This window comes from Cyanistes caeruleus, chromosome 29 (genome assembly GCF_971803275.1).
Source record: "Cyanistes caeruleus chromosome 29, bCyaCae1.hap1.1, whole genome shotgun sequence".
Classification (NCBI taxonomy): Eukaryota; Metazoa; Chordata; class Aves; order Passeriformes; family Paridae; genus Cyanistes; species Cyanistes caeruleus.
The window spans coordinates 151,825-179,143 of NC_141729.1; the positions used below are offsets into that span (position 1 = coordinate 151,825).

The following is a 27,319-nucleotide window of genomic DNA, read 5'->3' on the forward strand; positions in this document are numbered from 1 at the left end:
AATATAAACAAACTTGATTCCTGCAAGAAACTATTCTGGATACAGCTTTGGCTTTGGCTTAGGTAAAGTAAAGTTGCTTGAAGTTCTGGCATATACTTCCATGCAATTGTTAACAGTATGCACATATGTATCTGCGGAATAGATTCTGGAAAGGTATGGTCAAAATCACTAACTGTATCTTGATACAGCTATACGAAGAATGTTTCTCAAAACTTGATGTAATCTAACATTATTCCCGTTTCCAGTGTTTTAAATGTGATTTTAGCATATTTTTTTAATTTTTAAATTAAATTTTGTATAAATCTTTGCACTGGAAACTATAAATCACAGGATTTAAATGCAGAATTGGATTAGAAAGAATTTGCTAGATAATGAAATCCAGCACTTAATGTTAAATTAGGCTGTCCTTTCACTCTTATTAGTTGATGAAGTGCCACTGTAAAAGAAAACAAGTATTGCACTTGCTGCATCTTTGATGAGGCTGTAGAATGTCAGTCCTTACATTTAAAAATGTCCTGCTTATTCCAGTCCAAATGTATTGTTGGCTAGTTCATACCTATTTCTTACTTTGCTAGTGCTGTGCCTCATCTTAAATGCATCTTTTTTCTACACAATGTCTAACTCACCCCATAACTTTTTCAGAGAGAGAGCACACCTTTTTATCTTCCTGTGATTGCTAAATAGCATACTCACGTAATTTTCTGCAGGAATATTTTATTTTAATTTTTCATAATAGGGTTAATTGTTGTACAGTTTTTGTACTTTGAAGTACTAACTTCTATTCAGTTAGTGCTGTATTCAATGTGAGAGCCAGGTAAAATCTTTGAAACATGATGTGTATTACATCATGTTTATGTGATATATAAATGCCTGTGTCATTTTATGTATTACAGTTTGCTCCCTTGAGATACCCAGTGCTCTTACTGTCTGTTTTCCTCACAGCCGGTTGCTGAACCAATTCCAATTTGCAGTTTCTGCCTTGGTACAAAAGAGCAAAATCGGGAGAAGAAACCTGAAGAGCTCATCTCTTGTGCTGACTGTGGCAACAGTGGTAGGTGACCATTTACTGCTGCTGGTGTTATCCCCTTCCCTTGAGACAGAAAAGTTGGTACACTGCCTGGTGCTGCCCCATGCACAGAAGGAGTATACATCTGTTAAGAATCTTGCCACTTAAGACAGAGAAGTCTAGTATGCAGTCACTCCTGCTGACGCACATGTGAGGAATATGCTTCTGTGGCATACAGTATGGTCAGTTCAGCTGAATCTTAGGCTTCCAGAGAGGGGACGGTTAAGTTAACCTAGCTCAAGTAATTCATTTGGCCCCTGGAAGTTTATTTTTTTCTAAATGTAGCAATGAAAACCAGTTTCACCATGTTTTTCAATTCAGTTACGAAGAATTATCTTTGGGTTCTTTTGTATGTGGGGCTACCATTTGCTATCTAGGGCACTGGTTTGTGTTATGAGTAGGCAAGAATAGAAGCACCTAAAAATAGGAGTATCTGGATAACCAAAATTCTGCATGGGAATGCATAATTGATAAAGTAGTCTCTATACGAGCTACCCGTGACCATTAACAGAAGTATGATGATTTTACCAGTAAAATCTTCTCTTTTTTCTCTAGGTCATCCGTCCTGTTTGAAGTTCTCTCCAGAGCTGACAGTTCGAGTGAAAGCCTTGCGATGGCAGTGTATTGAATGCAAAACATGCAGTTCCTGTAGAGATCAAGGAAAAAATGCTGTGAGTATAGTGGAGAATGGATTGAATGAAGAGGATATCAGTTTTGTGGATGTTGCATTAAACGATAAAATAAAATTATTTTAGAGGCAAATATCTGTAGCTTTTATTTTTGTGTGCTAGTCTTTCTGAGATCTTTGAAATACCTTAAATTGTCCGTAGTTGAAAACTATACACCTGTTCTCTGAAATGGTGACAGATTAATGGAGGGCTTGATGCTGATGCACATATAAAGAGAGATTATCTGTCTTCAACAGGATAACATGCTATTTTGTGACTCCTGTGACCGTGGCTTTCACATGGAATGCTGTGATCCTCCTCTTACGAGGATGCCAAAAGGTGAGGACTTTGTCGTGAAAAGGATAATTTAAGATGGTGTTGGAAGAGATCAGTGGCAGTGCTTTCACTTAATAGGTCCTCTTTTAGCTACATTTAGCTCATTTTTGTATGGAATTACTTTTCAGGTATTAGAAACCAAAGAAGGGTCAGAACTCCACATCCAGGTTTTTTCATTATCTCCTGTTTCCTGTACATTACTCTTTGTAAAGGGATTTGAAAAAAACTTCTTGAGGTTTGAAGGAATAGAAGTGATCCCTACAGATTAAGATGATCAGCTTTCATTTGCCTGAATAGCCTTGTACAAAAGAAAGAGATAAGTCCTATGTTTTTGAAGTGATACCTATTTGGACAGTAGAATATTCTGGACAAATGAACTTCTCCTCCCAATCAGAAAGCAGATTATCTATGGAAGAGTCTTCCTTGGTAGTTAGAAGAAAACTTTTGTGTATAAGATAGTTGGAAGTAGTATAGTCGTAAGCAGATAATGGGATAATTGGCCATTAAATTATGGTGTTCTGATGATGTACTGCTAGTTAAGGAGACTTCCTTTGTGTTTGGAACTCTTTGGGGGCTGGGGAATATTAACAGGTCTTGAGTTCTTATTGTTGAAGCATATGCATAATTTTTTTTACACATGTATGTGATAATCGGTGCCTTTGGTACTGTTCCTACCCTTAATCTCAGAAGGCCTGTGGACTGTATTTCTCCCTTTTGTCCTATATAGATGTCTTTTGCATTCAGTGATGGGGACTTGTGTCTTACAGGTATGTGGATATGTCAAATATGTCGACCACGGAAGAAAGGAAGAAAACTTTTACAGAAGAAGGCAGCACAGATAAAAAGACGTTATGCTAACCCAATAGGACGTCCCAAAAACAGGTTAAAGAATCAAAATACAACGTAAGTCTCTATAAGGAAGAGTAAGATGTGAGAATCTGTAGGACAGTAGGTATTTCTGAAATTTCTAGTCTACGTTGTGAGAGGTTTCTTCTACAATTAGGAGCTGTTCATTACAGATTTTCTGAGAAGGACTGTGAAAGACTAGAAGTAACCTTACTGCTTATTTTGGCCAAGATTTTTTTACTCTTTGTAGCAATTTACTATTTATTTTTTAACTATTCCTAATAGTTATGGACAAATTTTACTGTTTGTGTAATCTCTTTTGCTGGATGTCTCCTTCTTCCAGCATAATTTCCTTGCTTTGCGTTTCCCAAGAACACTTTCTGTTGTTTAAAGAAATTAAGTGATCACAATAAAGCATATGAGATTGTTTGACATATATTTAATCTGACCCTGCTGCCAGAAAATATTTGGCCCCTTTCTGCTTCCATCCTCATGTTTCTGCATTTGTGGAGAATTCTGTTATGCTGAGACAGAAGACTGTGTTGGTGCAGCCTTGTCATGGTTGTTGTGGGGCAGCTAGCTAGTTGTCAGGGAATTGGATTTGGGTGGGCAGGAATTCTTTGGATAACTCTTCAGCCAAAGCAATTTCCTTGAATTAAGATTGCTGTACAGTGCTGGTTGTGATTCAGCAGTTGACTCTTCAGGGTACAAAACAATGAAGAAGCATGTCACAAGAACATCCGTTTCAGACATCAGGTCAGCTAAAAAAAAAGTAGTTGAACCACCAGTTTATTCTAACCAATAGCACCAGAGGATGTTTTGGAAAACAACCTTACAAAATTTAATGCTTCTAAAAACATAGAGGGAGTGTCTCTATTAAACATGTTTTTTGGTTTTGTTTTATTTTTTTCCCAGTCAGTACAATAATTTTACATAGAAGAACTCTCAGCATAATTCAGAGGAGCAGAAGGAAAACTAGCTATCTGCTTCTACTGTTTTGTCTTTTTTAACTATTATTTCATGATTGATTCACATTTTTTTGCCTTTGTTCCATCATTTGCTTGCAAAATATATTAGAATTGTGTGAAGATGTATAGTTTGTCTTCTTAGGAAAAAGCTGCCTATTTCTGTCCTCTGTAGCTGAAAAGACTGTCGCTAAAAACAGTCAGTCAGTCAGTCCAGGACACTTCTGTGAAGTGCTGAATACTCAGTTATCTCATAGAATTATAGGATCATTAAGTTGGAAAAGATCTGTAAGATCATTGAGTCCAACCATTAAGCCATCATCCTTGCGTTCACCACTACCCATATCCCCAAGTCACATCCACACGCCTTTTGAATACTTTCATTTCAACAGAATTTTAAAATTTACTGTCTTGAAGATGGCATTTGTTTGGAGAGCAGCACTGTTTCAGCTAAGGTGACCATCAGTGGTATAGGTTCTTAGCTAATAGATGCATCTTTCATGTGTTAACTTTCTGTGGAATTTTTACAACAGTTTACTATCAGTACAAAAACTATGGCAAATGGCAAGTTTAAATGTTTAATGATTGCATAAATTGAAGCCTTCTGTGCAATGTATTCATTCTGATTACTGATTTTAAAATTTAATGTTGTGTTAAATTTGGTGAAAATCTATTGTTTATATTCAAATTAATTTGACATAATGTTCAATGTAGAGAACAATAGTACAGTACTTCTACTGAGATGTTTAAATCCTGGCTCCTCTAGGGCATACAGACTCTTAATGACTCCTGTACTATTAAATTCTTCAGCTCACGTTCTGCATGGTTGATAAATATGTTAGAGAAGATGGTAGGCCACCTTACCACATCTTCTGACCGTATCTTTCACCTTCTCATCCTTTAGATCAAAAGGTCCTTTCAGCAAAGTTCGCACTGGTCCTGGTCGGGGTCGGAAGCGTAAGATGGCTCTGTCCAGCCAGTCAGCATCATCACAAGGAGGATACCTGGAACAGACAGATGTCTTGGACTTCTGCAGAGATGGCAGCAACACCTTGAAGTTTAACAAGAAAACCAAAGGGCTTATAGATGGCCTTACTAAGTTCTTCACTCCCTCCCCTGATGGACGAAAAGCTCGAGGAGAAGTGGTTGACTATTCTCAGCAGTATAGGATCAGGAAAAAGGGTACCAGGAAATCTAGCACTTCAGAATGGCCCACAGGTAAAGATTTTTCACCCTGCCAATGCAAGTATCCTGTATACCAAGCCAGTGTTCAAAGGCTAGGATGTTGAAGTGACTGGAATTGTTAGAGGCTGTAAACTTTGAGCTGAAAGTTAACACTGGAATGCACTTACCTTTGGTGCATTGAGGTAGAATATAAGCTGCAAAGAGGAAGTGATCCTAGAGACCTTAGCCTCTTTATATATAATGGCAATGTGTGATGAGGGGTTGAATGATTACAGGGAGGTAGATTGTCCATTTGTAAGGAGGCATTTGCCGACAGCCTAGGAAATGGGCTAAATAATGTCACATTTGAAAGAAATAACAGAGGCAGTGGTTCATGAAAATTAAGAGCAGCAAGGCAGAAGTATGAAATGGAAAACAGATAACTAAAACCAGTCTGACAGACCTGTGAGCTTGCATTCTATGGATGCATGCAATTGTTTCTTAATTTTCTCAGCCATAGAGGATCCTGTTTGTGTGGCTTGGCATCTTCTTGCTGAAAACTGTCTCTTCCCTTTGGAATGCAATTTTGCTTTCCTTGGTTTTTTTGCTTTTCTAGCTTAAGATATTATCTATGTGTGGACCTTTATCTAATTTCTGTATTCAGATTTTTGCAGTTGTGGTGAATGGTTCTGAATTGCTTCTAAGCAGTCAGTGGGAAATGCTCCACAATAAAATACTATGTTTGCAGCTTTAGAATAGTTAGTTACCTGCATTAACCTGGCTGGTGCTGGAAGAACAGCAGTGTGACTTATGCTTTGGGAATCAGATGAAGTGTCTAGAGGGTTTTGTTGGGTTTTTTGTTTAGATTTGTTTGTTTGTTTTTGTTGAAGGGATGTTTCTAAGGTGATGAATGTAGGTGTCCAGGTTTTGGTTTTACCAGATATGGCGTTTAAATAGTTGTGATCCTTGTTTGTGAAAAATAGACTTAATGGTAAGCCATTTATGCCTTCATGGTATTGTGAATATCTAGGTGGCAACATTTGGGCCTGCTTAAACATAGGACAGTACTACTTACATGGTCCCAAATCTAGAACTGGTTCTTCTTTTGTGGTCCCAAATCTGAATAGAAAATCCTATCAAAAAAACCTGGCACACTGTGTGAATACAGCCAGATGTTGTTTGTCACTGCACTAAAAGCAAATACTTTCTTGTAAATGTAGGTGAAGACAATTTTCTGTCTCATTTACAGACAATCAGGATGGCTGGGATGGAAAACAAGAAACTGAGGAGCGTTTTTTTGGAAGTCAGGATGTCTTAAATGAAAAAGACATGGAGTTATTTCGAGATATTCAGGAACAAGCACTGCAGGTAAAGTTAAACTTTCAGTGTCTGGCAGTAAGTACCAAATCTGTAAAAGAAGTTTAAACAAATCTAAAATCACCACCCTAACAACAAAATAACAACAAGAAATACAGACTTCAGACTACAGGTTTGTCACAGAAGCTAATGTTCTTGGTTTCTGCTGCTTGAGAGTAATGGAAAACTGACATCAAGAGAGCTGAAGGATATTGTAAAAGTGAGCATAAGAGTGTAAGAGGTTAAGGTGGCCAAAAATCCTGTGGCTTTAGTCCTCTCAGAACTGTTAAATAGCTGCTAAAACATGTGGAAAGTGGAAGCAATAAAATATGGGATGGTTTGCTAGCAGCATGGGTCACATAGACTCTCTGAGTAGCTAAAACATTCTTTTTCTAGATACTTTAGCTCCTTATGGAACAGGATTGAGCATTGCTGTTTGTGTCTGTGTACACACTGAACAGAGGTTGCTGTTCCTTTTCATCTAGAACTCCACAAAATATGGATGCCTAGGGTAGATCCAGCAGTCCCACTCAGGAAGCTTAGCAATATGCAAACTTGGAATGTTACCTTTCAAACAGGAGCCCATTGCCCTGGGTATAGCTGTCTCATTCTGCTACCGTAAATTTGCATATAGGTAATTCACTGGTACTCTTCACATTAGTTGCTGACCTCCTGCATGAGGTGTTCTCATTTGTTAGTAACTTCAGTTCAGGGTTGTTCTTATTATAATGCAAGGCTAGTGGGAATACTTGTATTTCTGTAATTCTGTGAGTGACAGTCTTTTGAGATAAAATCTTTGTGAGTCAAGAAAGCATTTGTTTTCTTTTAAAGTGGAGCATTTTGTATCCTTATTTTTAGTTGCTATAAAATATACAGTTACTGTCAGAGGGACAGGGGAAATAAAGGTTGTATAAGTAGTTTAAAAATACTCTATCTTCTATTTTTTTCCTCTTCTGATAAATGTGAGGTTTTTTTCTTTAGTTCTTCAGCACTTGTGATGTTAAGCAGGTAGCCGCATCCTGAATATTTTGTTGGTTTGGTTTGGTACATTTGGTTTGGTAGCTGCTACATTCACAGTAGTTCATCTAGTCTCAGAGCTGGGAAGACACTAATGTGTGATGTTAAATATTTGCATATTCTAGTTTTTAACCTCAGGATCAGTTTATGTTTCTGTTCTTCATTATTGAAATAACAAGAAAGAACATTACAATGAGACTCAAAAAAGATTGTATTAAACTTCACTTTCTACTAATTTGTATTTAAAACTGTGACATGCAATACTGTGAATGGTAGTGGAGATACATGGTATGATAATGTTTATTCTTTCTTCTTGTGAATCACATGGTTGCTTGAAGTGTGACTGGTACTGGTTTTTAGTGTCAGAGAGCAACATCTGCATCTTCCAAATTCCCAGTGAGTTTGAGCAGGGTAGACTGTGTAGATAAAAATGTTTTGATTTATTTAATCTTAAAAGTCTTTCACTTGGAAATTCATGAAAACTTGGGTTTTTTCCCCTTGCATAGAAAGTAGGGGTGACTGGGCCTCCTGATCCACAAGTCCGCTGCCCTTCCGTTATCGAATTTGGCAAGTACGAAATCCAGACCTGGTACTCCTCCCCATATCCACAGGAATACTCGAGGTCAGATTCTTTCTTTTTATGGGAAAGCTGTACTCCAGCAGGCATAGAAATCTGGTGGTTTCATTTTGGTGTCTGAAAGGTTGTTCTACTACATTGCATATATAGTTGCTTCGCTGTTCTCTTGCTTAAGAACTTTGAAAATTGTCTAGGGTGCAAACTCTTTGAACTTGATTCAGAAAGAGGAATGACTTGTAGGGACTATAGCTAAAGGAAGAAAATCAAGTCAAACTCTTTATTCTGCCATTAAACAAGAATATGTGGTCTGTCACGAGGAATTATTCTAGCTGTACAAAGACATTCCTGTCTAAGCTAGAGTATATCAATAGTTTTAAATCACAAGAATTTTGGGATACTTGCATTATAGTTGTTCATGTCAGTTTAGTATGTAAAACCGTTTTAAAGTAAATGGGTACCCATCACTCAAGGGTATGTACATACAGCTGGGATGTTGTCTGTGATGAGGAATAGAAGGGAATAGGAACTATTTCTCTCATCCATCCTAGGATGATCACCATTGGTGCAAAACTGGGGGGGGTTACTGTTTTTTTCCTAGGATTTTAATCTAGGTCTTCTGGCACAACTTAATAATGTCAATGTAATTATGCAGGATATTAAGGGCATTTTTTTAATATGCATTTGTTACAGAACAAGTGTCATGACTTTAACTGTGGTAAGTAAGGTGATTTTGTCTTCATTAGCACGCACACAAGGTCAGTGTACATTGGGTTTGTTTTCATCAAGTTCTCTATCAGCAGGAGTGAGGAAATTTATACAAAAGTCTCTCTCTGTCTTCAGTCTCTGTTCTTTCTTTATCTTCACCTACAGGCTACCAAAGTTGTACCTTTGTGAATTCTGTCTAAAATATATGAAAAGCAGAACTATTCTCCAACAGCATATGAAAAAATGTGGCTGGTTTCATCCTCCAGCCAATGAAATTTACAGAAAAAATAATGTATCAGTCTTTGAGGTAAGTTAGAAGATTAAGCTGCTTGCTCTTATCTTTGAAATAGGGTCCTCAGCACCTAATCATGTGGTAAATTTTTCATGGTCCTAAAAATCTGCATTCTTGAAACCCTGAGTTTCCAAGCATGAAGAGCAACATAAGCAGCTAGTAGGAACTGACCTTGTGTATAGATTATCCATCCATAAAACACAGAAGATTCAATTTGTAAAAATCTGGGGTTTTTATTTTACAAAAAATAATTTTAAGTTTTCTCTTAAGATATATTGAATGTAACAGTAACTTGGTCACAGCCTCTATTCTGTGAAAGTTTTTAGTCCTTTGACATTCTACCTGTTATAGAAAAGTCTTTTCTCACGTTAAGGTGTTTCAAATGTACGGGGATACTCAGGTGAAGCCTGTCCTTGCATAATAGCAAATGGAGTGACAGAACTTTTCCTCATGTCTCTAAGGTTGATGGCAATGTCAGCACTATCTACTGCCAGAATTTGTGCTTATTAGCTAAACTCTTCTTGGATCACAAGACTCTGTACTACGATGTGGAGCCATTTCTTTTCTATGTGCTGACACAGAATGATGTTAAGGGCTGTCACCTTGTTGGCTACTTTTCCAAGGTAAGTATTTGGGTACAAATTGTTTGGTATGATGAGCAGTGCTGCTTTGTATTCTTTAAATTGTTGTAATTTAGGTTCTTGCATTTCATATAATAAATTATGTAATACAGGTATAGACATCTATTGCAACCAGGTTTTATTTATTGCATTTATTACATTTATTTTTTACATTCAGAGACCACCAGTTAGTAAATCAAACTTTCCTGTAACACTGAATAGCATATACTTGTTAAGGAACTTGTACTGCAGCTAGTGGTTTAAAAAAACTTCAAATTACTTTCTGCTCTTGATAGAGATTGGGTAGTACTGTTTGTGAGATAGAACTGCTTGGTAATTCTGTTTCTCACCTTTTGTTCAGTATATACATTGTTTTCCAAACAAGTTTGGCAACTTGGCACCTGATTTTGAAGCCTTTTAATTTTTTTTGAGGGAACAGGGCCAAGATTTCAGATAGGACTTTTCTTAAGATTTTCATCCTTAATTATTTCAATTATTTATAAATAGTTTTTATTTGAAGTTTGTTTTTTTTTTTTTTTTTTAGTATTCAGAACAGCATATATGAGACTGGATTTTGGTATATTATGCTTGTAACATTTAAAGAATCATTGGAATACCTCAGTCTTTTGCAATGAATTTAGCTGCCTTCAGATTTATTCTTAGAATTTATCTTCTCTGCAGCTTATGTTCTTTACGGTATGCTATCTAAAAAGGTTATGTCAAGTTTTCATTCTTTTTGCTTTTCTTATCTGAAATGATGGTAGAGTTTTAATATTGTCACTTTGAAGTCTTTCCTTGGCTTTATTGTTCCTAAGAAACTTTGACTGTGGCTTCCTATCTCACTTTTTGCTATAGAACCACTTAGGCACTTATACAGAGCAACTTACACTATTTCTCACGGATCTGTTTTTTCAATAAGATTTTTTTTTTCCAACAGGAAAAACACTGCCAACAGAAGTACAATGTTTCCTGTATAATGATTCTTCCACAATACCAGCGTAAGGGCTATGGCAGGTTCCTAATTGACTTCAGTAAGGAACTTTTTCTTTACTTTTTTTAGTCTGTCTTTTCATTTTTTAAAGGACTTAACAGGAGAAGCGGATATTTTTCTAAACAAAACACATCTCAAGACAAAGGCTTCTAAAACTCAAAAAACCATTTGAACTTCGCCGCTTACTCTTTTTGTTGGAACTTCAGCTCTAAAGACAAATTGATCATTTCCCCCTTAATTCCAGTACTTTCCGTGTAAGCAACTTAAGGTAGAAACTAAAGGCATATGTCAGTATAGTGATTTTAGCAGAAGCTTGTCTTTTGCATATAATTCCTTATACAGAAAACCAGCTGTAAGACTGCATGGTCTGTGGAAATCTTCAGACGCTTGATTAGGTGAATGAGTGTCTTAAGCAAAAGTGTATTTTTTTAAAATTTAATTTAATTTAAATTTAACTTTGAGAGCAATAACACCAGACACACTTAAGCTCTGAATACTCAGGTAATTTTGAGATTCATACATGTATCTCAGTAATGTCATGGGAAACTTCCCCTGTAACTATACATTGTTTATTATGCCTAGGGCAATTTAATACAGGCCTCCCTATGGACATACAAGTTTTGAAGTTAATGTTCAGAGGAAAACTCCTGGTAGAATTATATCAGAATGATATCTTTTGTAGATAAGTTTTTGTTCTCCTGAAAATACTGGTGAAGCAAAGAACTCAAGGATGTACCTTGAGAAATCAGCAAACGCAGGTTAGGGTAGAACAGCGCGGTGAGAAAGCACATTTGGCATCTTCCATCCATACCCCTTTGTCTCACTGAGTAGAATATAACCTCTCGGCCTTTATTGAACCTGTGCAATGTATCACAGTCTTAAATTAATGAAATCTCTGCAAATAGAGCTTGATCCTCCTGAAGTTTGACAGTAGAGAATTTTCAAAACATTAGTTTTAAGAGTATGTTTTTCCTTTGTCATTTCCAAAATTGCTGTTGCAATTGTGTATCATGCTAGGTGTAGTTTCTAAGTAGGCACCTGCTGCCATCTCAGGGCATTACCTACAGTCAGTGTCTGATGGCAGCAGAGTTCAGAAATATCATACTCCATCACTGAATAAAAGGAGTTTAAACAAGCAAAAATGTGCCCAACAATTCAAAGTATCCTTCAGAGCTGTTGTCCACATCTTGTAGGCAGCACTATAAGCTATTATATGAGGCCTTAGTAGAAGTCAGGATGGAAACAGAAACTAGTATTTTGAAACTTTTTTCTTGTGTATCTTTAGGCTATTTGCTTTCAAAGCGTGAGGGTCAAGCAGGATCACCAGAGAAGCCCCTGTCAGACCTGGGGCGCCTGTCATACATGGCTTATTGGAAAAGTGTAATATTGGAGTGCCTTTATCATCAACGTGACAAGCAATTAAGCATCAAGAAATTGAGTAAACTGACTGGAATCTGCCCTCAAGATATCACTTCCACTCTGCATCACCTACGAATGCTTGACTTCCGTAGTGATCAGTGAGTACAGGAGTCCCGCTGTAATCCCAAATACCTTCAGATGTATTTCATTGAAATTTACTGGTGTTTGAAGACAAGTCACATCTAATAAGCTTGATTTTACTAAAGACTTAAGTGTCCAGATAATGTGGTACTCATGTGCAGTGCAAGAATCATTCAGTGCCAAAACTGGCTCAGATGTCCAGCTGCGTAGCACTGTAGATGTGGAATTTCAAGTAATTTACTGCTGTGAGAGCAAGTTGGTTTCTTGGTCGTGTTTTCTTGGGATCCCTCAGCCAAATCAGTCTAATACACAAACAGAGCAAAGAACAACAACTTCCTTTCTCTAGAGGCAGATCTGCTCCTTATTTTCAGTCAATGAGCAGACAGTTGTTTCTGTCCTTTTCTCTCTGTTTCAAAAATGCCATAAAATCTGTGGATTAACATGGAATGCTCAAAGAGTAGGACAGATCACTGGGAAAGATGAAGTGTGGAGGTATAGAATAGAGGTAGCATGCTTGCTCAGCCTACTTGTCAGGTGAAATACAGGGAATTAGTCTTTGTTTCAGACCATAGCAGTTCAATGAGTGGGGTTGTATTCTATTACGCTTGTGTTAAAATTGAAACTTATTTGGAAAACTTGAACACTTTTATGTCCTCATCTCACAGTATATCTTAAACCAGTGATATTTCTCTCAAACCCTTAAACAAAATTCACTATGGTAGTGGGACTGCAACTTCTCTTGAGCAGTCCTTTTATTTCTCTTCAGTAGCTTTCACCCTGTATTGCCCATTCCCCAAATGGCATACCCCTTGTCCATAACAAAAATGATACTCTGCAACTGAATGCTACCCGTGGAAGGATAATGGCTTCACCATTAACAAGAAGTGGAAAGGATTTTAACATTTTCTGGTAGTCAGATGGTAATGCAAATTGTACTATTTTAATGAGTTTCTGTTCTCTCTGAAGTTACTTGTGGCAGCACTGATTGAGAGTAATATATTTTCAAACTATATTTGTTTCACATGGCAACATGTACAGTAGGTCACCTGTTACTGATCAGAGTATTATTGCTGTTCAGATTTGTGATCATTCGTCGAGAGAAGCTTATCCAGGAACACATGGCAAAGCTTAGAACTAATGTCCGACCTATTGATGTGGATGCAGAATGTCTGCGTTGGACACCTGTTATAGTTTCCAACTCAGTTGTCTCTGAGGATGAGGAAGAGGAGACAGAGGATGGGGAAAATGAAGAACAACAAAAGCAGAAAGAAAAGGATCCAGAGACCAGTGTAAGAGTGAATCTCTTGTTTCTGTATGGCTTTATGCTTAATGTGCACTTAATGTGTAGTTTATACTTAATGCTTTTGGAGGCAGTGCTAACAAAATTTCAAATGCGAAGCTTGCGCATTTGTCATAATCATAAAAAGCAATGCAATCATAGCAAGTTTATGTATCTTTATGGTTTCAGATTAGAAAATAAAACTAGAGAAAGCGTCAAGGCGTAGTCTAGAGAGCAATCGTTGAAGGGGTTGCACTCTTTTATCAGGTGGTGAGCGCTGAGTAGAATACTGAGGCAAATTATCTGCTGTTACTGTGTTCAAATTAAGCTAATTGTGCATTTTAATGGAAAAATAGCTTCAAGTTTTTCTCACTTTTTTCTTGAAAATTGCACAAATACTGTGTTTGAATGTAGCACGGGGAAGGTAGCATTCTGGCACACCACTGAATGGCTGACTGAAGTGACTTGATGGGAAGCTAAGTGAGGTATATTATCACCTATGAAGAAAGGAGTAGCAAGTAGCACTACATGAATCTCTTAAAGGTCAAATCTTTTATTTAATCCCAGATTTTTAAAAGTCAGTTTTGCTAAACTTTTGACTTTTTGCTCAAAAGCTTTTATGGAATCAAATTCAGGATATACATTTATGCTGAAATAGGAAGTGTGAAATCTATTTGTTTTTATTTAAATCAGATGGTAAAATCTGTGTCATGGGAGAAGAAAGAGCAAGAGCCTTACTCACCAACAGAGAGTGAAAAAAAGCCAGACATTGTTGCTCCAGCCAATTCTGCACGACCAAACAAGCACATTTTTCCCCTGGATAGTCTTCCTGCAAACAGTCAGCCATCACGAAGAGGTCGATGGAACCGCAAGAGCAAAAAACTTCATGAGCCCTTTTGTGAGAAGGAGCCAGCATTGCCCATTGAGGAAAAAACAGCAGTTCCCAGTGGACGATGCAATGAATGTGAGGAAAAATCAGCAGCCTCACGAGGCCGCTGCAGTGACTGTGAGGAGAAGTCAGTGGCCTTGCAAGGAAGATGTGGTGCATGTGAGGAGAAATCTCCAGCCTCGAGAGGCCGGTATGCTGAAGATGAGGAAAAGACTGCAGCTTCCCAGGGACAGTATGGCAAAGGTGAAAAACCTGCAGTTCCCCGTCGGCAGCACAGTGAAGGTGTGGAAAGATGGAGGGGGCAGTTGAAAAAGAACACAGAGCCACCAAAATGTAGATTCCCAGAGGACTGTGACAGATTAACCCGGCGCTACAGTGATAGCGATAGGGCACTTCTGAGGCGTTTTAGTGAGAGTAGTGAAGAGGAAGATGATGAGCCTGTGAGTCCTCGATCAAACTCTCCACCTGTTCTCACCAAGCCTACATTGAAACGAAAGGTGTGTGTCTTATTTCTTGTTCTTTCTGATTATCTTACCCAGTCAGTTTTGTCAGTATGTTGGGGCTTTCTGAAGGAAAAAGCAGTTCACGAGGTCTGTATTAAGTGTATAGGGAGCACATGTTCATTGTTCCAGAACTCTCTCTGGAGGGTACTTCCTGCTGGCTTCTTCTTTGGTGGTTTTTGGTGAATCACAGGTAGGAGTTTTGAGGGTTTTTTGATTCTAGCCTCTATCTTGTGCTTTTGATTTTTTTTCCTAATGCAGTTATTAAAATTTTTCTCAGTCATGCAAAATAGAGATACAGTCCTGCTTATGAAAGAAGTTTGCAAAACACAGTTGCTAAACAACTGACATTGGAGTGTAAAGTCTTTGAAATTATTTACCATGGGGATGTGAATTTTATCAATGTGTCTAAGCAAATGCTTTCCTCATGGGATACTGCATTAAAAAGTTCTCTTCTGTATCACTTTTGCACCTTATTCTAATTTATTCACATCTGTTGTTGTGTGTCTAAAGTTCCAGCTGTTATGGATAGGCTGTTAGCTTCAGCTGTTTAAATTCTATCTAGTGGCAGGTGCCAGATTGCACTTTCTAGTAAATTCTGGATTCTAGAAGGGAGCTCTTTTCTCTTCATGTTTTGTATTTATCTAGTGTTTCATTTCTACTGCATGTGTTAAAATATCTTCTCTTTTCCCACCTTCCACTTTCAGAAACCAATTCTTCATCGGAAGAGGCGGGTCCGCAAGCGTAAGCACCACAACAGCAGCGTTGTCACTGAAACAATCTCAGAAACCACAGAAGTGCTGGATGAACCATTTGAGGACTCAGACTCTGAACGACCAATGCCTCGATTGGAGCCTACTTTTGAAATTGAGGAGGAGGAGGAGGACGACGAGGAGGACGAGGAGGAGGAGGATGAAGAGGAGGAGAGTGAACTTTCATCCAGCGGATACTTTCGGCACTTAGCCCAACCGGACACACTCAGGCATAGACCCTCTTCTAAGAGGAAGTCCAGAGATGAGGAAGAGTCTGATGACAATGGTATGTATGGTGGTACACTGGTGAAAGTTTGATAGATTGTATTGGGTGATAACAGCTCATTACAGAACCAACTGCTTTCTTTGGCTTGTAGCTTCCAGCTGAAATGTAGGTTAGGCACAAATTACCAATCAAACTAACCTTAGACATTCCCTAGTTTTATGAAAATGTGGTGCGTATATTAACTGTCTTATTAGCAATGACCTGATCCCAGGCTATCCTTTTGATTCAGCTTTCCTAATGGAAATGGTATCTGTGATTGTGGAAAGACCCATACAGCAGAGTCACTTACAGAAATAAAACAGAAATGAACTGGCAAGCCCCCAGTTTTCCATAACAAAGGGAAATATTAAATTGTCTCTTCTGACATTGTCTTCTTCATCACATTGCATGTTCACCCTCTCAGCTTCTCAGATCTCCTTAAAGTTCTCTGAACCTTCAATTCATAAGGCAAAATTTGATTGTGACTGGTTGCTCAGAGTCCACTGACAATTCAGAAAATGCAGCTGTCATTCAGATACTCCATTAGCAATCTTCTTTATTGCTATTAGATGTCCTGTTGTTTTGATGGGCTACGTAGTGCAAGCCAGCCAGCAAAATAAAAATGAAAAACTGTGTGAAAAACAAGTATGGTGCCATTATCCCACCAGAAAAAAATTTTGCCTCATGAGTTGATGACTTTCAATTAGGCTGTGGTTACCAGTTCTTTCAAAGGACTTTAATACTAAAAGCATTAATATGATAATAGCCAGGTTTACTATCTATTTAGCATAAGTTATCCTTAAATCCTTACTACAGCATATAACTATGGAGATTTAGTACAAATGTGGAAACAGCATTAAGTTTGCTTGGTGGGAATACATGTGCAGTCATCTTACATCTGTGTTTTTTTAAAATTCTGTTATGATTAGATTACTTGTTAAATACATTTTTGTGATACTTCAGCACCATTAATAAGACTGGAATTGGAGACAGATCTGTTAGACCAGTTATTTTAAGTCTTCTTCATTTGTGCTCTTCTGAATGTTTTCTGGTGCAGATGCAGTGGAATCCCGCTTTAGTGATTCCACTCAAAATATATTCTTTTATAAAATCAATGATTTTTAACCATCTTTTGCAGACTACAAATAGTCCTTTAAGTGCCCAGGAATCAAAAGTACCAAAAGTGGTACTTGGAAAGACACTATTTTAACTCGCACTCATTTTATACTACAGTGACAGATTTCTGGCTCACCTACTTCATAAATACTTGTCATTAAGTGCTTTCTGCTCCCCTGTCTCACTTCTGTTGATTTTTTTCCCCTGAACTTCTGCAAATTGGTTGGAACCTCTGAAGCAATAAAGTAGTAACCATATTATTTTAGGATATTGCTGCTCCTGATGTCACAGGGTATTTGTTGACTGCTTTTGCTTTCAGTGTAGATGCCTTTGCATACACATATTAAAACTGAAATGTTTTTAGAGAAAATACAGTGTGCTGTCAGTTATGTAAACATGTTCATCATAAGCAGCTGGCTTTTTATTTTGATAAAAATTTAGGCTGGGTGAGAGGGACAGCACTGCCTTATGACAATTCAAGAATGCAGTGTTGCAGAGTTGTGAATTAACAAATGGTTCAGATTGAGACTATCTAATCATAACTATGAGGTAGGAATGTTCATAGGAATCTTAGAAATTTTTTTTGAGATTTTCCCATCACTACAGAAACTTGCTTGTAATTTTTTTTTCTTTTTTTCTTTTTTTCTTTTTTTTTTCCTTTTCTTGGCTTTCTGACTGGGGGCCAGATTTTTCTGCTGAGAACTTAATGTCTAGCTGACAAAGTGCATTGAAAATGTTTTAAGATTTCTCTGAAATGCAGCATTATAGTTTCTTAAATGGATGTCTGATGAAAATTTGGATTGGTTCTTACTGTTGTCAGGACAGCAGTGAGAATGGATTGTGTAGGGTGGTGATTTGAGGCCAGTTTTTAGTAAGGGTTAGGCATTCTGGAAGACAGAAGGTGTTCTGTGGTGTCAAAACCCAAGTTTGTTTCTCTATAGTCTACCAAATCTGAGCAATTTGAGTAGTGTTGTGTAGGGGAAGATGAAGCTTGGTAATACAGCTTGAGCTGTATTACTTTGCTTTTCTAAGTTCTACTTGTAATTTTTACTGTGAATGTGTATAATAGTTTAGATTCACCAATTTTGTTTCCCAGCCAACGCACCAAATAATGTTGTGGTTTTAAAGCATTAGCTAAAAAATCACTAGAAAACTTACTCATTTTTTGCTGTGAGATAAGAATTAGGAGGAGGGCAAAACAGGCTTAAAATTTAAAAAGAATAAAGAAAGTTTATTAACAAAACTACAAGAATAAGAAGCCAGACTAAAACCTCCAGAAACCCTTTTTCCCAACCACCCAACCATTCCCTTGTTTAATTGACAACATAGAGACAAAACCTGGTGGTGAAAACAGTTCCAACTTTGCTATAGTCTTTTCATCAGTCTTTGTGGAGAAAAAGAAGTTCTCTTTTGTCAATTTATGGAGTTCTTCACAAGACAACCATTTTCTCATGGCTTTCTATTTCTCTGATGCCAGCCACCTGGAAAACTCTGCCATCAGTCCTTCCCTCCCATTTCACACCACTCTGAGGTGTGTTCATGGGCCATAGTTCAAGGGGTGTCATTTTAAGGATGTGTTATTCAAAGGCAAAAGTTCTCTTCATCTGTCTCTGTAATCATCTCTGGAAACATAAGCTTTCTCTTTGTCTCTTAAGGGCCACAAATCTTCAACAGCTCTCACTTTTTTTTTTCTGTTCCAGCATCTCATAGGATCACAACTACTTCACCATTTGCTCAGCTCTATTAATTAACTACTTCTGCTTAGATCCACACTTTGAAATACTCCATTCCCCCCAAAATATCCATCTCTCTCTCTCTCTCTTCCCCTTTCTCTGGAAAAAGGATTAATCTGCAAATCTCATCTGGGTAATGAAAGGGTTAAAATCTGGCTCAAGCCGCAGCAGGTATTCATGATGCTGGGTTTCAGCTCAGCTGTGCTTAGAGCCGGGGACACCCCTGGGAAAAGCTTCAGCCACCCCGGATGCTTCCCGGGAGCTGCAGCAGAGCCCGGCCCGGGCCTGGGGGCCAGGGGAAGCCCCGCAGGCTCCATCTGCGGGCCGGGAGCTGCAGCAGGCCCAGCCCAGCCCCCCTACCTGAGCCACATGGCCTGGATAGGGGACGGGAGCCAGCTGGAGCTCAGTTACCTTTCAAACCTGGAAACCAAAGAGAGGGAGAATTAGGTTTTAAGGTGGTGTTCACAGGTTGATCTTACTTTTCAATGGTCAAAACAACTGTCAATTCTCAGAAATGTCCAGTTACTGGCCATGAGAAAAAAACTCCCATCAGCCTCCAGCAGCCTTAACTTCCTTACATGTTTCCTATTTTTTCTTAAATGCCAATCTATCACAATGTGGTAAATCTAATTCTCTGTAGTAGATACGAAATGTGGAAGTCAGGGAAGAGAAATAGTGATGGGCTCTTTTAAGAGGTGGGTTTTATTTCTAAGGGTTTAAGTGTTAATGCTTTAATAAATATTATGAAAATAAAGTTACTTTCTTCCTGTACAACAACAGGCTGTCTGACTGGCAGATCCTTTCTTTTCTTTGTGCACATTAGAAATACTTACTTTTGGATGACATAAGGAGTTGCTGATTTTTTAATTCTCTATTCATTTTTTAATACCCAGAATTTCTTCAGAATGCTTATCATTGGAGGGAATTATTTAAAATAAATGCTTTCCTGAGCAAATGGCAAGACTAACTCAGCTTTTTATAGTTGTATAAAATGGCACTGACTGTCCTAATTGACAGGTTCAAACCAAAATTAATTCAGGGAATGCCTTATACTATTCTGTAAGTTCTCAGTAAGCTATCACATTCCTTTCTGGCTATATAAGCTCTGAACCTATTTGAGTGTTTGGAAAGTCACTGAAATGCAAATCTTGCTTCATCAAATAAAAGATTAAAGAGAAATTCAGATTCCTGTTAATGCTTTCTTCAATTAAAAAATTGCTAGCCAAATCCAGGCAGTGGTGTATTTCTATGAGCATTAAAAAGCATAAGGCTATGAAAAAAAGTGAAAATACTTCCTTTCTTAAGCAGATGCACAGATCTAAAAGGAAACATGCTTTTATTGCAGCTTCATATGTTCCTGTATGCTGCAACACATTCATTTGTGAATAAATAAAATTTGTCTTTTCAGGACTTCATTATATAGCTTAGAGCTTAATTTCAATTGTGTATTAAAGGTTCAGAACTTTGAACATGGAAAATCTTGAAAACATTGATGTTATTAGAAAATGTAAAGTGCAACATGCTGCTAATGAGCAGACCTCGATCCTTCTAAACGAATATTTCTAAGCTAATAAATAAATTCCAATAAATTTCTAAGTTAATATTGAAGTTGATAAACATGTTGGGCATGCTTGGGAAGGCTTCCGTGAATGCTTAGGTCAAATAAAAATGTTTAAACAGTGTCTTTCAATTTGTATTTTCAGGTAATGGACCCTTGAAACCGTTATCTATGCTGAGGAATAGTGAAGCAAAAGATCCTTCACTTGAGCCAGATACTTCCACACCGATGAAAAAGAAGAAGGGATGGCCAAAAGGGAAAAGTCGAAAACCAGTCCACTGGAAGAAAAGACCTGGTCGAAAACCAGGTTTTAAACTGAACCGGGAAGAGGTGCCACTTTCAGTTCAGGATGACATAGTTGATGAAGTGGTAGCTAATTCAAAACCAGGGCGTAAGGCCAAAATTTCAGATAAAGAAGAATGTGTTGAGCAGAAAGACCTGCCTCTCAGTGAAGAAAGGAAAGAGGAAGATGTAAACATGGAAGCAGAAGAGGTAGGAGAGGGAGAAGAGGAATATATAGCCAGCAGTGAAGTAAGAGCAGTTTCTCCTGTAGACAGCAACAGCAGTCTGGTACCAGAAGTAAAAGAGCCTGAGATAGAAGAGGAAGTAGAGGAGAAGCCACGGATTTTAGAAGAGCAGAGGCAATCAGAAGAAGAGCAACAAGAATTAGATGAACCTGACCATGACCGTGAGGAAGAAGAGGAAGTTGCAATAGTGACAAATCAAAATGAAGATCATGATGCTGATGATGAAGATGATGGTCATCCAGAGTCTTTGAAGAAAAAAGAATTGGAGGAACAGCCTGTTAAAGAAGGGGTGAAGGAGGAGCCTCAGGTGCAAGAATGTTTTTTAGAAACAAGCATTCCAAGCAGTAGAGAAGATGCAAAAGAAAAAGATGAAGCAGAGGCAGATTCTGAGGAAGAGCAGGCTTCCAATGAGACATCAGTGGGCTCAGAGCACGTCCCTGGGTCTGAAGATGATCACGAAGAAGAGCAAAGTAATAAAGAGGGATTAATTGAATTAAAGGAAGAGGAGATTCCTCATAGTGAACTAGATCTTGAAACTGTTCAAGCAGTACAGTCCTTGACACAGGAGGAAAGCAATGAGCATGATGTAGCTTACCAGGACTGTGAAGAAACTCTTGCAGCTTGTCAGACTTTGCAGAGTTATACCCAGACTGAGGAGGATCCTCAGATATCAATGGTTGAAGATTGCCAGGCCTCAGAACACAACAGTCCAATATCCTCTGTTCAGTCCCATCCCAGCCAGTCTGTGCGGTCTGTCAGCAGCCCAAATGTGCCTGCTCTGGAGAGCAGTTACACACAGATAAGTCCTGAACAAGGATCCCTGTCCGCACCCTCTATGCAGAACATGGAGACCAGCCCCATGATGGATGTGCCTTCAGTATCGGACCACTCTCAGCAGGTGGTGGATAGTGGCTTCAGTGACCTTGGCAGCATTGAGAGCACTACAGAGAATTATGAAAACCCCAGCAGCTATGACTCTACTATGGGAGGCAGCATTTGTGGAAATAACTCTTCCCAGAGCAGCTGTTCATACGGAGGACTGTCTTCTTCTAGCAGCCTCACTCAGAACAGTTGTGTTGTCACTCAGCAAATGGCAAACATTGGCAGCAGTTGCAGCATGATGCAGCAAAACAGTGTCCAGCCTGCAGCAAATTGTAATATCAAGTCACCCCAGAGCTGTGTAGTAGAAAGGCCCCCAAGTAACCAGCAACCAACAACACAGCCACAACAGCAGCAGCCTCAGTCCCAGCAGCCACAGCCCCCACCTCCACCCCAGCAGCAGCCTCCATTATCTCAGTGTAGCATGAACAACAGCTTCACCCCAGCACCTATGATCATGGAAATACCAGAATCAGGCAGCACTGGTAACATAAGTATCTATGAGAGGATTCCAGGGGATTTTGGTGCTGGGAGCTATTCACAACCATCAGCCACATTCAGTTTAGCCAAGTTGCAGCAGCTGACAAACACCATTATGGACCCTCATGCCATGCCTTATAGCCATTCTCCTGCTGTGACTTCCTATGCAACCAGCGTTTCTCTTTCCAACACGGGGCTGGCTCAGCTGGCTCCCTCTCACCCCCTGGCTGGCACCCCACAAGCACAAGCCACTATGACACCCCCTCCAAACCTGGCATCCACCACCATGAACCTCGCATCACCTCTGCTTCAATGTAATATGTCTGCTACCAATATTGGTATTCCCCATACCCAGAGGCTGCAGGGGCAGATGCCAGTCAAGGGGCACATTTCCATCCGCTCCAAATCAGCCCCCCTGCCCTCAGCAAGTGCACACCAGCAGCAGCTGTATGGCCGCAGTCCCCCCGCCGTCGCCATGCAGGCTGGGCCTCGGACCTTGGCTGTGCAGCGGGGCATGAACATGGGAGTCAACCTGATGCCAACTGCCCCATACAACGTGAACTCCATGAATATGAACACCCTGAATGCCATGAACAGCTACAGAATGACACAGCCCATGATGAACAGCAGTTACCATAGTAACCCTGCCTACATGAATCAGACAGCACAGTATCCTATGCAGATGCAGATGGGAATGATGGGGAGCCAGGCCTATACCCAGCAGCCTATGCAGCCAAATCCTCATGGAAACATGATGTACACTGGCCCCTCCCATCACAGCTACATGAATGCTGCTGGGGTGCCCAAGCAGTCTCTTAATGGACCATACATGAGAAGATGAGCAAGATCAGCTTGCATCCTAAAAACTGAAATAAATATAAATAAAGGAACCTTTTATACTGACGAACCAGAGAAAATGGACCTTTTTCCAGTTAAAATATTGCTGTAGCTTTAGAGGGATTTTCTTTGGTTTATTTTAATTTTTAGGAAGCCTGGTCTTTTTTTTTTTTTTAATTAATTTTTGTGGGTTTTTTTTCTTCACAATCGTCAAACATTTTACAACTAAAATCACTTACAGATGTTTTTTAGAGGGGAAACATGCACAAAATCTTCTTATAATTTAAAAAGAGCCTTACTTTGCTGACAAAGTGGACAGACTATGTGTAACGTGAAATCATCTTTCTAAATTTTTTTTCAATATATGTCCTTTTCCCTCCCCTGTGCCCCTCTGTATGCAGTTTCTAGTGCTGCAGCCATGTAAAATGTTTGACATCTCAAAGAATAGCAACCCTTCCCCGAAAACCCCACCTAACATTTCCTACTTCTAGCAGGAGGCACTTATTGGGAGATTTGGAAGGGGACACAGAGGATAAATGAAGATCTTTATTTCTGCAAGTCAGGAAAAATCTTTAATTTTCCTTGACTCCCTTACCCTCAGTAAAATTTGGAGTTAGGTGTAAACAATAAACCATTCACATTGATGTTTTGTAGATGAGTTAATTGAAATTGTATGTTTTATGCTGAAAATATAATGTAACTTTTAAATTATCCCATTCACCACTCAGTCATGCACGTGAACACACATGTGCATGCATGCACACACGTTCCGTCGTTGAACTGCTGGAAGCATCTCAAGAGAGAACTTGTACTGTAGCCCTTTGGCAGTTGTGAAGAGGACAGGGTGGGTAATGGTCTGTTAGGACAAGAAAATGGTTACAGGCTCTTCTGGTGACCTGCGAGTCAGCCACAGCTCTGAGATCCCAAACTGCTTTAGTATGTACTTGGAAATGCTGAGGGTTTTGGTTCTGAGCCTTTGTGTCAGACTGAGCTCAGAAGCAGCTGTTTCCAGTTAATCTCTTGGCTTGGGAAATGCTGGAAGAAAAAAGTGTGCATTTGGTGACTGGGATGAGAACCCTGTGGTGTCCTTGTCACTCTTCCATTCCTGGTCTGGGGTTGGAAGTCGCTGAATGTGCCGCTTATCTGGGGGTCAATGATGTTTTTCCTGATTCTCTTACTGTGTTTGATATCCATTTTGTAGGAATAGCCACACATTTGATCTAGTGTGGGAAAAGAAGGGAATCGGCCTCTTATACAGCAGTGAAACCGTCCCAACACCTTAGCAGGATCTAGGCGGCAGGATTTTGCTGTTTATTACTGCAAAATCCAATTTACATTAATTTTGGCTACACTGCTGGCATGTCACCCAATACAAAAAGGGACAACCCTTTAATGTAAAGGTTTTTTTTTATTGTATATGAAGTAGAAATGCAGACACATTAATAAATCTAATCCCTTTTGTTTTTAAACCAAAAGAATCTAAAATTTGGGGTTTCTTCAGATGCACTAAAATGGACTTTCCTTCAGTAACTGCTAACCATAAAAGTCAGAATTCAAAGGACTTCCACTTTTTATTTCTGTTTAGTTTTGAGCATGTACAAGGCTGTGTAGGACCCCATTTCTCTGTATATACTATTCCACTTCCAAATAACCCATGTAGAAAGCGCACTGTGCTGCCCTCTCTTAGATCTTCAGCTGTGTCGCTGCTTCCTGGGGGTGGGGGTGGGTCTGAGACAGGAGGAGAAGCTGTTGAAACGAGGGCCATGAATTTAGTTTGTTTGCCTTTATGTTTGGTTTGGTTTTGTATAGGTTTTTTTATCAATTGGGCAGCTCCCTTTTCCACAAACCTTTGTGACTGTAGAACTATTGTAGAAAAAAAAAAAAGTTCTTTTCTATATATAAAAAGAAATTATCCAACGCAGTAATATTGGTACCTACCATTTTTTCACTTCTGTTTAAAAAAAAATAAATGTATTTTTAGCAAGATAACTTGGGTAATCTTCTAAAAGAAATTAAAAAAACTCACTGTTAGTGACTTCGATGCCTTTTAAAAATAAGAGCTTTTTCATTTCATTCCATCTTTAAAATTTTTTATCTTTGTTGTAGAATATTAAAAACTATTTTAAGAAAGATAAAATTCTCTTTAAAGAGATCTCTAGAGTGTGTGAATAGGAGCTCCAGATGCCTCTAAAAGCCGCATGTACAAATGAAGCTGAGTCTATTCCTGTCTGTTTATATTTGCTTTTCCTGTTTTGTAACCTCTTTGTACTTTGTTCATGGTGACTTGTAAGCTAAGGGGAAGGGGGTGCCTAGATGCCTTTGTAATTCTCCATGTCATACGCTCCTGGCTGGATGGTCTCCCTTCCTCTCCTTGTATGTAATATCACTTTTTTTTCCCCTTTCTAGCAAGTACTTTCAAAAGAACTCTGTACATTTTAACATAAAAAAATAAATTATGTTGAGCCATTTTGGATGTCAGTTGTGCGTGTAAATTTTTTTTCTTCCATTTGAGTGGTGAATGCTGTCCCTGATACTTGGTCCTGGGAGTGTGATTCCCTGTGGGCCTTAATTCACTCATGTTAATTTTTATCTAGAATTTCTAATTAGAGAAAAATCAAGAAGAACAAACTTGAAGCTTTTCCAGACATCACCACCTTCAAATTTTTCTCTGGCCAAGGCTGGCCAAAACCAAGTGTGGTCCTGGTTTTTATCAGCTTCAGTTTGTAATTCTGACTTGTGTCCTTTAAAACTGGCAGTGTGTGTTTGAAGTTTCCCCCACCCCCTTCAGCTGCTCTTTCATCTGTAATGAGAATCTCGAATAGGAGGAGGAGACATTTTACCCAGCAAGGTTTGCCCTGCAGCTTTAAGGCACAATTGGATCCTGGGGGTGCCATCTCGTTGTGTTGCTGCACATTCTCCACAAGCTCAGAGCTCTAACAACGCTAGAGGGAAGCACCGTTCCAGCGTGTGTGATGGATGCTAGAGTTTCCCCGTGACAAAAGAACCACTGCCTCAGCCTCCTGTGGTCCAAGGACTCGCCCAAGCCATATAAAGAACCAGTGGCCACAAGAACCTTCCAAAGTCTTTTCCACAGATGTGCTGTCACATGGTTGTGTTCAAGAAGGCAAGCTGTTTATAAAAAACATTATTTGATCAAATAGGCTGTACTTTTAACTGGTTGTTAATTAAAAAATAACAATCCAGCCTCAGTTTGTGTGGGCTACCTTGATGACAACCACTCTTGGGCGCCATGAACAACATGACCTCTTTTTTAAATCTTGTCCAACAACCTATCAAATCCTACCATTGGAGAATGACTAAATGGGGAGGGGGGGGGGGGTCGTTGGGGTTTTCTGTTGGTTTTTTTTCCTTTTGAGAGAGTTGCCAAGCCAAAACAGATTTGAAATCTGTCTGTCTTGAAGAGCAAGAACCTTTGGTACCACAGAGCACAGTGTGAACAGCTGCTCCTTGCAGGTGCTGCAGTGCCACGGCCAGGTATCATACTGTGGACATGGGGAGAGTTGTTCTGTTTAACACTGTCAGGTTTGCTCTAAATTTGTTGATAGGTGAACCAAAATGTCTGCTTCCAGCCCTCAATATGCAGGGAACAGTTTGAATGCAACCCACAGCAAAACAAACTACTGTCTGGGAGACTAGATTTGTGACTCCTGAAAGAAGCTAACTGAAAGGAGAATGATCTTAAAGGGTTACGGCAGTTCTGAAAGCTCATCAGTGAGATAATTCAGAAAAAAATAAAAAGAACTGAACCATCTTAATTAGCTCAGGATAAAAGCTCCTTCCTGAGATCCAATCTCTGCAAGATCTCTGCAAGTAATAGAGGAATGCAGATTGACTGAGACCAAGTTTACAGCAGCTGAGGTGAGGCCTACAGCATCTTTTATCTTCACAGCTTGTCAGCCAGAATAATTTACCTAAAAATAGATGTCTGAAGTTGAGCTTTGAATGTAAAATTCTTTTGCCCCAAATACAGAGAATCTCAGCAACTTCACCAAACATTGATTTTTCACCTAGAGCAAGGCAGGACTCCAGCTACATGTTCAGTCTCTTGAAACAGCTGCACTACCTTGCAGAGAGAATCAGGAATTTGTTTCCGTGCTTCCTTCTTTATGGGAGGTTCTATTCTGTTGGACAGCTCTGTATGTGGAATTGGCACATAATGACCTTGTTAGTTTTGTGTCATAATTTTCCTAAGGGTTCCTCTGTCAGTATTTGTTTGTTCTCCCTTGCCAAATACTTTGCCCTGTGAACTCTAGATAGTGACTGTTGTCAGTATGTTTGCCATTTGTGTCACATGGTAGAATCCCAGTATGTGATTGAGGTAAGAGAATTATCATAGTAAAAATAATGAAAAAATTTTCAATGAAAAAGTGATAAATATGG

At 39.0% G+C, this 27,319-nt stretch overlaps 1 protein-coding gene across 2 annotated transcripts in view; it reads left to right on the top strand.

The window, feature by feature from the left end:
- The window catches only part of KAT6A (lysine acetyltransferase 6A), a 38,509-nt gene extending 13,118 nt beyond the window's left edge, over window positions 1–25,391 (top strand). For both annotated transcript variants that reach the window (XM_086865376.1, XM_023940807.2), the window contains exons 4-18: window positions 943–1,051; window positions 1,622–1,737; window positions 1,992–2,073; window positions 2,838–2,973; window positions 4,786–5,099; window positions 6,295–6,413; window positions 7,925–8,040; window positions 8,866–9,007; window positions 9,454–9,615; window positions 10,550–10,643; window positions 11,889–12,120; window positions 13,182–13,392; window positions 14,076–14,768; window positions 15,479–15,809; window positions 20,341–25,391. In XM_086865376.1, coding sequence (XP_086721502.1) covers window positions 943–1,051; window positions 1,622–1,737; window positions 1,992–2,073; window positions 2,838–2,973; window positions 4,786–5,099; window positions 6,295–6,413; window positions 7,925–8,040; window positions 8,866–9,007; window positions 9,454–9,615; window positions 10,550–10,643; window positions 11,889–12,120; window positions 13,182–13,392; window positions 14,076–14,768; window positions 15,479–15,809; window positions 20,341–22,922 — 5,439 coding nt within the window. In that variant the 3' untranslated portion in view covers window positions 22,923–25,391. The remainder of the gene's footprint in view (window positions 1–942; window positions 1,052–1,621; window positions 1,738–1,991; window positions 2,074–2,837; window positions 2,974–4,785; window positions 5,100–6,294; window positions 6,414–7,924; window positions 8,041–8,865; window positions 9,008–9,453; window positions 9,616–10,549; window positions 10,644–11,888; window positions 12,121–13,181; window positions 13,393–14,075; window positions 14,769–15,478; window positions 15,810–20,340) is intronic.
- The last annotated feature ends 1,928 nt before the right edge of the window (window positions 25,392–27,319 follow it).